The 13,400-nt window shown below is 36.0% G+C and overlaps 1 protein-coding gene across 8 annotated transcripts in view; it reads left to right on the top strand.

Moving 5' to 3' along the window:
* The window catches only part of LOC138156466 (histone-lysine N-methyltransferase EZH2), a 108,795-nt gene that overhangs the window by 41,370 nt on the left and 54,025 nt on the right, over nucleotides 1-13,400 (top strand). For all 8 annotated transcript variants that reach the window (XM_069081930.1, XM_069081938.1, XM_069081961.1 and 5 more), the window contains exon 3: nucleotides 9,754-9,877. In XM_069081930.1, coding sequence (XP_068938031.1) covers nucleotides 9,761-9,877 — 117 coding nt within the window. In that variant the 5' untranslated portion in view covers nucleotides 9,754-9,760. The remainder of the gene's footprint in view (nucleotides 1-9,753; nucleotides 9,878-13,400) is intronic.

Here is a 13,400-nt window from a genome sequence, read left to right as displayed (position 1 = left end):
TACAGCCTGCCTTAATTAAGACACTATGTAAATGTGAGGAGGGTTGTGCAGTGCAAGAGCTTTGCATCTGTGTGGGTTTTACTGTATCCTTATTTCTTACCTGGGTGCACTACTTTGGGACTTCTCTGACTGGCTTCTCCACCATCCTCCTTCTCATCATCCTATAGGATCTCATTATCCTTGGGTCTCTATCCCCTCACTACCTCTCTAATTGGAGGAGTGGGACATGGGGCTATGAACTGCAAACCTCCATTTAAGGAGAGAGCTCGGCTTAGACGTCTCATTTCTCACTACTTTCGGACTTCTTTCACTGACTTCTCAACTATATCTCTTGTACCTTCTCTTCCCCACTTCATTCAGCTTCCTTTGGTGTATTGTCTTCTTTCCTTATATTTTAAGTTCCTTGAAGGCAGGGACTGTCTTTTTTCACGTTTTTATCCTTAGTACTTAGAAAACTGACTGGTGCGTAGCAGGCACTTAATAAAGGTTTATTGACTATTGGTATGAGTAACAGATTTTAGCTATACAGAGATAAACAAGGGACTACCTGCTACTGTTGATAGTAATTCTACTTCAGTGAAACTTTTTTCCTTTTAATAAATAGTAAGCTTCAATTGATAATGAGAAGACTTTTATTATTGAAATTTACAAGGTTTAACAGAAGGGTTTAAGAAATGCTCAAATTTTAAACTGTTACAGAGTTAAATCAGCCTAATTACTTTATTTCATTCAAGAAATGCTCCTTTTTTAGATGTTCATGAAACATCTCATAATAATAATGTAGTCCAGAGTTTTTCCAGGAATAAAAATCAAGTTCTTTGACCTGTAGTATATAGAATCCGTTTTCTGCCCTTTTTTGAAAATCGTGACCTTTGCCATCTTTAGTCCTGTGGCATCTTTCCCGTTCTTAGTCTTAGAAATATCATCTATATTTTCAGTAGTTAGATTTGTCAGATTCTTTTCAGGACCATAGGAAGATATTGTTTCTTAGGGACTCCACAAGGGTAGTATTTGTCCTTTTTGCTTCTACACTTATTTATCTTGACCTTCAGCTTCCTGTTAGTTATTCTTATTTTGTCCTTTCCAATCACAAGATCATTTTCTTCTTGTTAGAGAAAACATACACACATAAGAATTGGACCACTTTGCCTTCTCACTGTCTTCTGTTTTCAGTATCTTGTCCACTTCGATCAGTAGTTTTATCCGTTTGATCCCTTTCCCCCGCAATATAACTGATATTCCCCTCTCCATTTTGTTCTTAATATATATCCCTTGCCAAGCTCAGCTCATTCTAAACTTTAGCTCTCCTGGCTGTATTATGAGACCATGCCATGATTTTGTATTCATCCTCCACCACTTGCCATTTCATCTATTATCTATACTTAAAAAATCTCAAGTCAGTTGATGTGTTAATCTATTACACTTCCTTTATTGGACTTAGAGATTTTTTACACAGAAAACACATTGTACAGTAATGCTACTATTATTTTTTAATTGCTATTTGGAATATCTTAACTCACAAAAGGGAAGGCCTTGTGGTCTAACTTGAAACACTTGGAAAAAGAGGCAAGGGTAAGACATACTGGCATCATAGTCTCCTGAGAAACAAGAATGCAATTTATTCTCCAGAAAGATAGGATACATTTATAACTTAGGAGGAATTTGGAGGAGCTTTTTTAACCTAGCTAATATTCATTTTATGCTCTTGTGGATCCTCCTTGTTTGGTGTAGGATACCTGAATGGTCTCAGAAAACAGGGTCATTAAGGAATGAGGAAGAAAGTCAGAGGTTTTTTTTTTTTAAGGAAAGCACATTGTCTTAATTAGGTTTTAGTGATTGGTTTCCTACTTATGAGCATGAGCAGGGAGGTGCCAATGCATTGGGAAGCTAGAATTTCATAGCTTATAAGGTTCCAAGCATAGAATATTCTAGCTATGTGGTTTTCCAGAAAAGGGGCAGAGACAGGAGGGAGGAAGGAAGTACCAGGCAGAAGGGGCATCCACAACAGACACAGCCTGTCACAAGGGAGCCTCTGTCCGGAAAATCAGTTTTTTTCAAACTATTGTACTCCACCCCTCAACAGACTGGCTTTCCTTTAAGACAGCTGGGCATGCAAATTTTCTTTGCCAACTGTATAGCTTCATAGTGTGACAGTAACATAGAACACAAAAGTAAATCCATTTGAACCATGGATCCTGGAGCAGTGGTTTCAAGAACATAGCCTTCTTTTCTTTAGCTGATCACAGATACAAAGATGGTAGTGGAGTTCCCTTCCATATACACCCATTCTTTTCTATTTTCCCTGGGGTGCTGACCTCAGTAGGTTAGTATATCTCTTCTGGGGGATGTACTTTTCTCATATCATTTCTTTCTTAAAGTCTAAAGTTGGAATATAATATGAAACACACATCAAGCAGATGGTTCTCCTTCCTACATCCCTAGCTGGGATTTTTTTGAAATTAATATTAAGTGAACTAGGTATTTGTTTAAGCCAGACTTTCATGTAGGTCCAACCCTTTTTTGCATTTGACTCCAGGACAATGAAGAGTCGCTTGTTTCCATTGTGAGGTCTGGGTCTACTAGGGACAGCATTCAGAGACCAGGGAATCGAAGGGGTGAAAAATATCAGTGAAAGGATAGGAAAAAAATGGACAAATTGTTTGCCTTTAGGATTATTTTTATCCATTCTGTCCATCCTAGAATTGTATATCTGAAGATATCAAGTTTAATACATATGGAATATCTTGGAGGTGGACTTTACTATCTCTATAAAGAAGTATTTTCAGTTATCTTCCTAGATTATTCCTTTAGTAATATTGTCTGGCAGTGATAGAGGGAATATAGAAAGACCAGTGATGCTAAGTTCTGAGGCCTGTGCTTGAAGAGAGAGATATGTACCTTGATCTTAGACAATACTATCTGGTGGGCTATGGCCCTTAATAGTAGAGGATACCCTAGTTTTATTCTAAAGAAAAGCATAGCCAAATTCGGAATAGTGTTAATCTCAAAGTCTAGGGTCATCTACCATGCAGAGAAGAGACCATTATATTCTGGGCCATCACTGTCAGAAGTTGTAAGCACTTGACCAGAGTATAGTAGCTAATATTCATGTAGTGCATAAAGATTTGGAAAGTGCTTTACACATATTCTCTCTTTTCCTTATTACGGTGTTTTTATAGCAGCCCTATGGGATAAGTGCTAGTACTACTATCTCCTTTTTACAGATAAGGAAAATTAGGCTAGAACCACAGTGACTTGCTCAGCATCCCACAGCACCACTAGAAGGTGATTGAGGATTTGAACCCAGAAACTAGAGTGGTGACTGTTGAGTGGAGAAAAGGGGACAGAGACAAGTGATGTTGGAGAAATGGAATTGACAAGACTTGGATTATCATTGGCTATCAGGGCAGAGGGAAGCATTGGGAATTACTACAAGATTCATCAGCCAGGCTGTGACTGGAAGGATTATAGTCAACAGGAATAGGAAAAGTAGGAAGACAGGAGGGTTTAAGGAAAAAGATTAATTAGTTTCTTTTGGACATGTTGAGTTTGAGATACCTATTTTAGATCTGTCCAATAGGCAGTAGGAAGTAGTTAAGGCAAGAGACTGGGACTTTTTTTCTTTGTCTTTCTCCATTTTCCTTGTCCTTTAGTTTCCATTTCTAGCTACAGGTGTAGGTGAATGTTTTTATACCTTTAGTTGACTAATTCCTCATATATCCATTAGAGAAACTGTCTTCTAATTTTTATAGAACATATTTTTGCTTTTTACCAGCTTGCACAAAATGAAATATATTATTCTAAATGTAATTTGAAAAAGAAAAGGGGTAGCCATTTTTATCCTTTCTGGTAAGAAATGTCACAAACAGATCAAAATTTAATTGACAGTTGCTTGTTTTGATAATATGTGTTTAAACTCAAATGAAACTTGTGGTGTGTAGCTTTTTCTTGTTATATTCCTAATCTCATTTCATTTTATTGTACCTTCATTAGAATAGGCAGCTTCTAGTGTGGAAACCCCCCTCCAATAATTCATTTTGGAAATTCACCTGTAATTTATAGTCTTAGGGACATTTTTGGGAGGAGGGATGAGTTTATAAGTGATTTAACCCTTGTAACCTAACTACTATCTGTCAGAGGCAGAATTTGAACCTTGATCTGATTGGAAGGCTGGGCTCACTATCCATTACATATGTCCAGGTGCCTGGCAGCTCTCTTTGTATATTCTTTTAATCTTTTCTCTGAGTTTTAATTTTAACTTTTTGTCAACAATTTCTATCCTTGTTTTTATGTGACGAGGTTTCCTAATTTGCTTTTTATGTTGAATTTCATTACTGATGTTTGTATGTTTTATTGTACAAATGAAGTAAAGTGAACTTAAACATTAACTCTGAAGCAGAACCCTGAACATATTTTTAAAAATTATTGTCATATTATATTATTTACTATATATTATGTTATACTAAAAAATTATTAACTTTTACCCTACCTTTTGAGAAAGTTTTTTTTAATGAATAAAGGAATTAAAATTAACAGATAGTTTAAACATTCTCTCCCTCCCATTGGAAAGATAAAAACAAAATCATATGCATAAAAAATTTAGATAATCAAACAAAAGAATTTTCCACATTGTCCAAATCCAAAAAAATATCTCATTCTGCATCCTAAGTTCATTACCTCTCTGTCAGGAGGTTGATAAGCCTGCATTATCCCCAGTCTTCTGGAATCATGGTTGGCCATTGTGTTGATCAGAGTTCTTAAGGCTTCCAATTTATTTATTTTCATAGTGTTGTTGTTATGTATATGTATATTTACTGTTTTCCTTGTTCTGCTTACTTAGCTTTCTATCAGTTTATACAAGTCTTGTTATGTTTTACTAACAGAGTATCATGTATTTTATTACATTTATATACCTTGGGGTTCAGTCATTATTTAACTGATGGGTACCCTTTAGTTTTCAGTACTTTGCTATTAGAAAAAAAAAGGATTATTGTAGTTTTTTTGTTCTGTGCTATTAAAAAGAGGGTTATTGTAAATATTTTATACGTATGGATCCTTTTCCTTTTTCTTTGATCACCTACATTCCTAGTGCATAGCTAGGTCAAAATTAATGTAAGTTAGAATAATGTGAAATTTAATTTAGTCAAATTATAAATAAATGCCAGATTGTATTTTAATGAGTCAAAATTCACTTAATGCAACCCAGAGAGGCCCCATACAGGTTGGTATATATAATGGATTGGGGGCCCAGCCTTCTAGTCAGTTAGATCAAGGTTCAAATTTTGCTTCTGACATGTAGTGGCTTATAACCTCTCATCTCTCTACACCAAACTATCTCTAAGACTATAGATTACAAATGAGTTTCCAAACTTTATCAAAATTCCCAATGCTTCCCTCTGCCCTGATGTCCAGTGATAATCCAAGACTTGTTTTAGGAGGTTTCCATACCAGAAGCTTCCTACACTGCTGAAAGTACCAAAAAATGAGGAAAAGCTAGGAAAAAACAAGAACTATAGGTTCTTTATTTCTAGTGAGAGAGCTAGTAAAGAATTTTGACATGTCACTCCATGACCAATCTGCATTTATATATTGTCTTTTGTGTGGATGTGATGTGCAGCTGTGTATTATATTGCCAACAGTCATGTTAATTTTTTTTTAAAAGCCCTTAACAAAATGGAAGATGGAAAACAAAGATAGAAACACTGTCAGCACAAAAAAGAAGGGGTTTGTTAATAGAATAAAAATGATGTAAATGAATAGTATGACATGATCATAGCACCCCTAAGATAGAACGAGATGTTGGAATGCCTGGATCTATGGCACAGAATATTATAAAACATGCAGGTGAAAGAAAATAAAAAGAAAAAGTCGCATCAACTTTTAGTGGTTTGCAAAAAGCTACAAGAAATTGAAGAGGTAAGTGACAGAAATGGAGCATCCTTTAACTATAGATTGAAGATTGTAATAAAAAAATGCATTTTGTTTTGCAGAGTAGTCATTGAGACAAAAACTTCATACTTATTTAAGGCAGTAATAGAAAATGGAAGTGAAGTGAATAATGAAGAAACTTTTACTATAAGCATTGGTTGGTTAATTGGATTGCTTTAAAAGTTGAGTTCTCTTGCATAATTTAAAAATTTCTGGAGAGGTGTCTAGTACTGATGAGGATGCAGCAGTTAATGTTTTGGAGAAAATAATCGAAGAAAGTGGATGCACTGGTCAAAAGATTTTTTTTAATGTCAACAAAACAAGCTTGTGCTAGAAAAGAAGGCCTTCTAGAGCTTATTTCTAAGAAAGAAAAAGCCTCACCTTGAATTTAAAGGGTTACCTAATATTTTTATTGGGAAGTAACGCAGAAGGGGATTTTAAATAAAAACCAGTTCTGTTCTATCTGTCTCAAAATTCTAGCTCTCTTAGAGACCCCAACCATTGAATACTTCTAGCTCTTTGATGATCAAACCAGAAAGCTTGGGTGACTGGCTGTTTTTTGAAGACTAGTTTTCAAGTTATTTCAACTCAACTATTGCAAAATATTTTCAGGACAAAAATGTCAAAGTTGAATCATTACTGATTTTAGATAATGCTCTGATTATCCACTATGCTTGGTTCATTTTATGAGAATGTGAGCAAGCAAACTTGCAGAGATACGAATAAAGTTCTGCGCACCTTTCTTTCAGCATATGTTTTCTTCCCTGGGTGATGTCTATGAGGGCTGGTATGGAAGTAAGAATGGTGGACTGGTAGTGAATAGGGTGAGGAAGAAAGGCTACTGACACTTACAGGACTCCTTGTGCCTATTTGCCTGATGATGGCAGTTGGTAAACAGTTACTGCTGGTGGTGATGAAGAAGGTGGGCCCCCTCTCCACATTAATTTCTCCCATCAGTGATGGCTTGGGGGGCTGGGCTGAAACAGGTCTAGTGGTTTAGAAGACACTGCTATTTCCAAAGCTTGGGTTCAGGGTACTGAACTGTTCCTATCGGGATCCGAAGGGAGATGGTAGTCAAAGTGGTGGTGATTTGACTTGTGCAGTACATGCTGCCTACTGTCTCTTTCCAATTACCCATCATTTGTATTGATCTTAGATGATTCCTAGACTGGAGGAAATTATATGAAGCCTAATGACTTTGCATCTTTACTTCTCAGAGGTGCAGGCAAGTAGACATGGAAGCATATTTCAGAGTATGAAGTACCTCATAAGTACTGCTTCCTTTTTTCTCTAGGGGTTCTCCCAAGTCTCCATGACTATTCTTTTTAGCAGAATCACCCAAGCTGCTTCTTGCTTGATCCCACAATTAAAAATACTAATTTACAGGAACATAACTAAATCATCATGGCCTTCTCTTTTTCAACAGCAAGCAAACTGACCCCAAAGCTGAAGAGCCTCTTTGAGCCTCTTCTGTGACAAGGACCATTAAAAAAAAAAGTGTTTCATCCCAAAAGGATTTGTAAATCAAAGTGTCATGTTTAGTTAGAGTATTACTTCATTCCAACAAAACAAAATTAAAAGATAAACTGCACTACAATTATAATGCACTTTTAAGGTTTGCAAAACTCTTGATATAAATTATCTTATTTGAGCCTTAAAACAACCCTGGGAGTCACTATATTATTGTCCCCATTTTACTGATGAGGAAGTTGAGGCTCCGAGAGTTTAAGTGCCTTGCACCAAGTCACACAGCTAGTAAATATTCAGAGACAGGATTTAAATTCCAAATTTGACATTCTGTTCACTTGCTTTACATATGCTCTCCATCTTTTGAAACCTCAATACTATGACCAACTTCAAATGATGACTGAATAGATGTTAAATAAAATTAAAAAATTAAAATTAAAAAACAGAACATAAATGTTATAATATTATTTTTCTCTACTACTCTATGTAATCAGAAAATAATCTGCTTGTTCTCCCTGACCCCCCCCCTCTGAAGTTGCCAATTTCTTTCAGGGGTATCATCATTTTACCAATCACCCATGTTTGTAAACCTTAGTATCATTTTCAACTTGTCTCTTATAAATCTAATCTCTTGCCATATCTTGTCATTTCTTTCTGTATAACATCTCCACGAAACTACCATCCTAATTCAGGCCCTCATCACCTCATTTCTAGACTTAAAATTGGTCGTGTTGAGTCAAATCACTTACTACTCTAATCCATCCTCCACTTAGTTGCCAAAGTGATTTTCCTAAAGGTTCCAATGGCTCTCTAGTCTACCTCTAAGTCTCTAAGAGCAAATGTAAAGTCCTTTGTTTGGCATTTTAAGCTCTTCACAATCTGACCTTTTCTACTTTCCCAGTCTTTTTATGTTCTACTCCCTTACCTCTACACCCTCTCTGTGATTGTTATACTAATCTACTTGTTTTTCACATCCTCCATCTCCTTCTCTGTGTGTAAGGGCTCTTCCCTTGAACCTCCAACTCTTAAAATCCTTGGCTTCCTTTAGGATTCTATTTAAGTATTTTCTTCTTTTCCTGGTCCCCCAGCTTCTGTAGCCATCCCATCTAAGTATATACCCACCCTCCTTGTATTTATCTTGTATGTTCTGATTTGTATATGTTGACTCCCTGGTTAGAATGTAAGCTCTTTGAGGGCAGTGACTGTTTCTTTATATCCTCAGGCGTTAGTGCAGTGTCTTGTATGTAGTGCAATCCATTAATAAGTGCTTATTGATTGACTGATATGGGAAGTTAACAAAAATATATATGACTAAAAACCATTCCTCTGTGGAAAGAGTGGTTAAAGGATAAGAACAAACAATTCTCAAAACAGTTTCAAAGAGCAGTCACATAAAAGCTTGCACCAAATCATTATTAAGAGAATGCAAAGCAAAATAACTGTGAGGTTTTACCTTACACTTGGCAAAGATGACAAATATTGCCAAAGGGATCTGTGGCACAAAGAAAAAGGTAAAGAGCCCTAAAATAAGGGGATTATTGTATGTGGAAACCATTTTGGAAAGACAGGGTTGCTAATCCACTGCTATTGGAGCTGTGACTTGATCTGAATATGTTGGAAAGCAATTTGGAATTGTGCTAAAAAAGTGATTAAAATGGATCTTGATGGAAATTGCTGTTAGGTGATGTAACATGTACTGTTCCTTCATCCAAGCAAGGTGATGTAACATGTACTGTTCTTTCATCTGAGCAAATAGTCTTGGGCATTTGGTAAAGGTAAAGAAAAGAGGAGTTTATTAGGTAATGTTAAGTGGAAAAAAGGTAAGAACTCTATAATGAATTCTTACTATAATTTTTAGACGTTATGTATATTAAACTTTATTTTCCAGTTTTTGTTGTGTGTGGTCTTCCTGTTTTATTTAATTTTTGATTGATCTTTTTAAAGATTATTATCATTTTATTTCCTATTTCCATTTCAGTAACCAGATATTTTATATGTATTAAAGGGGGTTTTAAAAAATGGTCAAAGCTAGCTTATGGCACTATACATTTGACTTCTTTATTATCATTCATGTTTTTAGTAAAATGATTATTTAGAGATGTTAGAGCCTTTGTAAATGCAGAGTTTATTTAAAGATGCATTTTATGGTTTGTCCTTGTTATGAAATGCTTTTTTTTTCCCTGAAAATGTAAATGTTGTACAGGATGGGTATATTTCTGCATATGACAGACTTTAGCATAATACTTTTTCCTTTATTGTTTTTATTTACTCAGAATTGAAATAGTGTTGAATTGAATGTAACTGATCAGGTTTAGATTATGTAGATTAGTTATTTTAGTATGAAACCATTGCTTTCAGGATAATCATGGGCCAGACTGGAAAGAAATCCGAGAAGGGACCAGTTTGTTGGCGGAAGCGTGTAAAATCTGAATACATGAGATTGAGGCAGCTCAAGAGGTTCAGACGAGCTGATGAAGTAAAGGTATGAATTTCTCTTTTTTTTTTTTAAAGTAATTTTATTTTTTTTTAATTTGAACTTAAACACCAAAAAAAGAACATTTACATAAACAGAATTAAACACAAAGAGGTTTGTATATGAAGCATTGGATTTCCATTTCATATCACTTACTTAAAGAAGTAAACAATAGATTCCACATATTACTTTCAAAACTGTTCTGTGTTTTTTTCTGAAATTTCTTCTTTCTTGTGTTTTTTTTTTTCTTTTAATATTTCAGTGGCCTTTTTGGTGGTGTGTTGCAGGGGGAATATCATTGCAAATCTACTCTTCCCATTTTAATTAACTGCAGTTAAAAAGCAAGAGGAAGGGAAAAAGCTTCATGTAACAAATTAACACTCAAGCAAAATGAAACTACCTGGGTAATACACCTAATGATAGGTCCTATGTAGACATGGTTGGTCATTGCATTGATCAGAATTTTCAGATCTTTCAAGTTGTGTTTTTTTTTTTCCTTTTGAAGTGCAATTGGGGTTAAGTAACTTGCCCAAAGTTACATGGCTAGTTTTATTTTTGTGTGTGTGTGTGGGTGTTAAGTGTCTGAGGCTGGAACTGAACTCGGGTCCTCCAGAGTCCAGGGCCGGTGCTTTACTCACTGCGTCACCTAGCTGCCCATCAAGTTGTTTTTCTTTACAAAGTTGTTTTCTTTATATAAATTGTTCTCTTGATTCTGCTCATTTCACCCTGGTTCAGTTTACACTACCTAGTATTCTGTGAAATCTCTTTCGTCATTTCTTTCAGCACAATAATATTCCATTATGTTTATATATCACAGTTTGTTGAGCCATTCCTTAGTTGTCTAAGAAGCAGTTTAAAGCAGAAGTTTCTAGTTTTTTTTTCTTTTCTCTCTTTTAATCGCCCTTGAGGACGAGGATGATGTTTTTCTTGTGCCTGTTCCTTCACCAGTATTATTCTTCCTCTAAAAATCCACACCCCCAGTTCTCGCTTGTTTCTCTTTTAAGATTAATATATTTTTACTCCAAACTATCTGTATGTGTGTCCAATCCTCCTTTGTTTTTTCACATCAATGAGGTTCGTCTGATGTCCACTCTCTTTCCATATTTGTATATGCTCACACAACCCAATTATGAGATGTTCTACTTCCCCATTTCTTCCTTTCTCCATAAATTTATTGCTCCTTTTATTCTCCCTTCTCTTGCTCCTTAAAATACAGCTTATCTACCACTAGGACCTCTTAAACCCTTTAAAGACATTAGTTTCCCAAGGATTATTTGTTTTTTTATCTCCTGTTATTAGAATGTTAGCACTATCCACCTACATAGAGCTCAAATAAATTTGCCTTTCTAATTTTCTGCAGACTTTTGTCTTTGTATTTCAAAATAGCTAGTTGACTGTGGTCTTTTCATCAGAAAGGATTAAAAGTCTCTTCCATTAAGGGTCTACTTTTTTACCTATAGGCTTATACACAGTTTTGCTGGTTAATTAATTCTTCTTTTTTTTTTTTTTAAGCAATCAGGGTTAAGTAACTTGCTTAAGGTTACAGTTATTTCTGGGTGTGGTGCTGAGTGTCTGAGCCCGGGATTCGATCTCCAGGTCTTCTCAACACTGGAGCCGGTGCTCTTACTTGCTGTGCTACCTGGCCGCCCCTGGTTAATTTATTCTTGATTGTTAGCTATCTTTTGGAACATTGTATTCCAAGATCTCTCGTTTATAGTAAGAGCTGTCAAGTCTGGACTGTAGTTCCTTGGTATTTGAACTCATTCTTTTTAAGCTGACAGTATTTTTTCTTGATGTGAGAGCTTGGTATTATTTTGTCTGTGACTTTCCTGAGACTTTTGTATTTCCTTTCAGAAGTAATCAGATTATTTCTAGCTTTAGTTTGCTCTTTTAATTTTTTACAGTTGGAAAGTTTTTCATTTATGATTTCTTGAAATACAGAGTCTAGGCCTTTTTTTTTTCATCATGCTTTTCAGGTACTTCAGTGATTCTCAGATTATTTCTCCTTGATTTTTTTTCCCTAGGTTATTAGTTTTTGATATGATGTCTTATTTTTTTCTTTTCTTTTCTTCAAATCTTTTGACTTTGTTCTAATATTTCTTGTGGCATGGAATTATTGATTTGTTTGGTCTGTTTTAGTTTCCAGGGAGTCCATTTCTTTGGTAAGGTTTACAAACTCTTAAACTATTCTTCTGATTCCTTCCTTAAGCTTTTATTTCATTTTTTAATCTCTTGTTTAATTTTACATATTCCTGAAGTACTAGTGGAAAATCCATTTTTCCTGTGAGTCTCTGCTTATAGTTGTTATGGAGTTACTCTCCTTTTAGGATTTGTAAAAAAATTTCTATATTTGTTCATGCCTTTAAAAAAAATTTTTTTTGGCCTTTTTTGGAGGGCATTTGGGATTAAGTGACTTGCCCAAGGTCACACTGCTAGGTGTGTGTGTGTGTGTGTATGTGTATGTGTGTGTGTGTGTGTGTGTGTGTGTGTGTGTGTGTGTGTGTGTGTGTGAAGTGTCTGAGGCCGGATTTGAACTCAGGTCTTCCTGACTCCAGGGCTGGTGCTCTATTCACTGTGCCTCCTAGCTGTCCCAACTCATGCCTTTTTTGACTTCCACAACTTTATAGTCTTAGTTCCTGAATTGGAGATTTATGCCAAAGCCAGGTTCAGTCCCCAGTTCCACTTGGGAGTATGATCCGCATTGCTTGGTCTCACCTGGGTCCCTTTGGACCCTCAGGGCCCTCTGTGGCATTTCAGAACAGAGTGCCAGGGACCTCTGAGTCCATCTCTGTACTAGTTGAGAGTTTGCTGACTTCTCTGCCTATTGGTGTTTGCACTGCTGATGGCCTTGCTTTCCTATTGCCCATGGGCTTCCCGGCTGTTTTTTTTCTGTAGTTCTGAGGTAGAATTTGCATACTGTAGTTTCTTACTGGATTTTTTGATCATTATTTAGTTTGGTAGGAATTTCAGGTATTTATTGAGGCATATGAGCAGTTTACCTTCATTTAAGCAGTCCTCTAGACCATTCTTCTTCCTTAGTTGTTGAGTTTGGTATCTGTTTTTCTCTCTCCTCCCCAATTCCTGCCCTCATACTAAGGGACTTCAGTATACATACTGACTCTCACACAAACACCCAAACCAGTCTTCAGCCTTATTTCTCATGAACTACTCTTTCAGCCATCCTCAGCTATACATAAAGATTGTCATACTCTTATTGGTCTTGCCATTACCCACCACCATGTTCAAGAATTATGAAGTCCTCTCATCTGATCTACTTACTTTCCATCTGTACTTCTGCCTTTCCTTATAAAACATCCACACGATGACCTCTAATCATATCCCCACAGTTCTCTCCCAGGCCATTTCGTCTGTGCTAGCCATTCTCTCCTCTTTTCCCCAGCTTGACCCCTTGGTGAACTAGTTCAACTTTTAAGTCCCTAGCTCCCCTTAGGATTTTCCTGATTGTGCCCTGCCATTCCTCAACCTTGGATCACTCCCACAACTGCCTTTTCTCCTACATATGTGCTGAATG

This window comes from Petaurus breviceps, unplaced genomic scaffold, assembly GCF_028583685.1.
Source record: "Petaurus breviceps papuanus isolate PSGF00001 unplaced genomic scaffold, PetGlider_PUasm1.0 110, whole genome shotgun sequence".
NCBI classification, from domain to species: domain Eukaryota; kingdom Metazoa; phylum Chordata; class Mammalia; order Diprotodontia; family Petauridae; genus Petaurus; species Petaurus breviceps.
The sequence above is the reverse complement of the archived record's forward strand: the minus strand, read 5'-3'. Positions and strand labels throughout refer to the sequence as shown.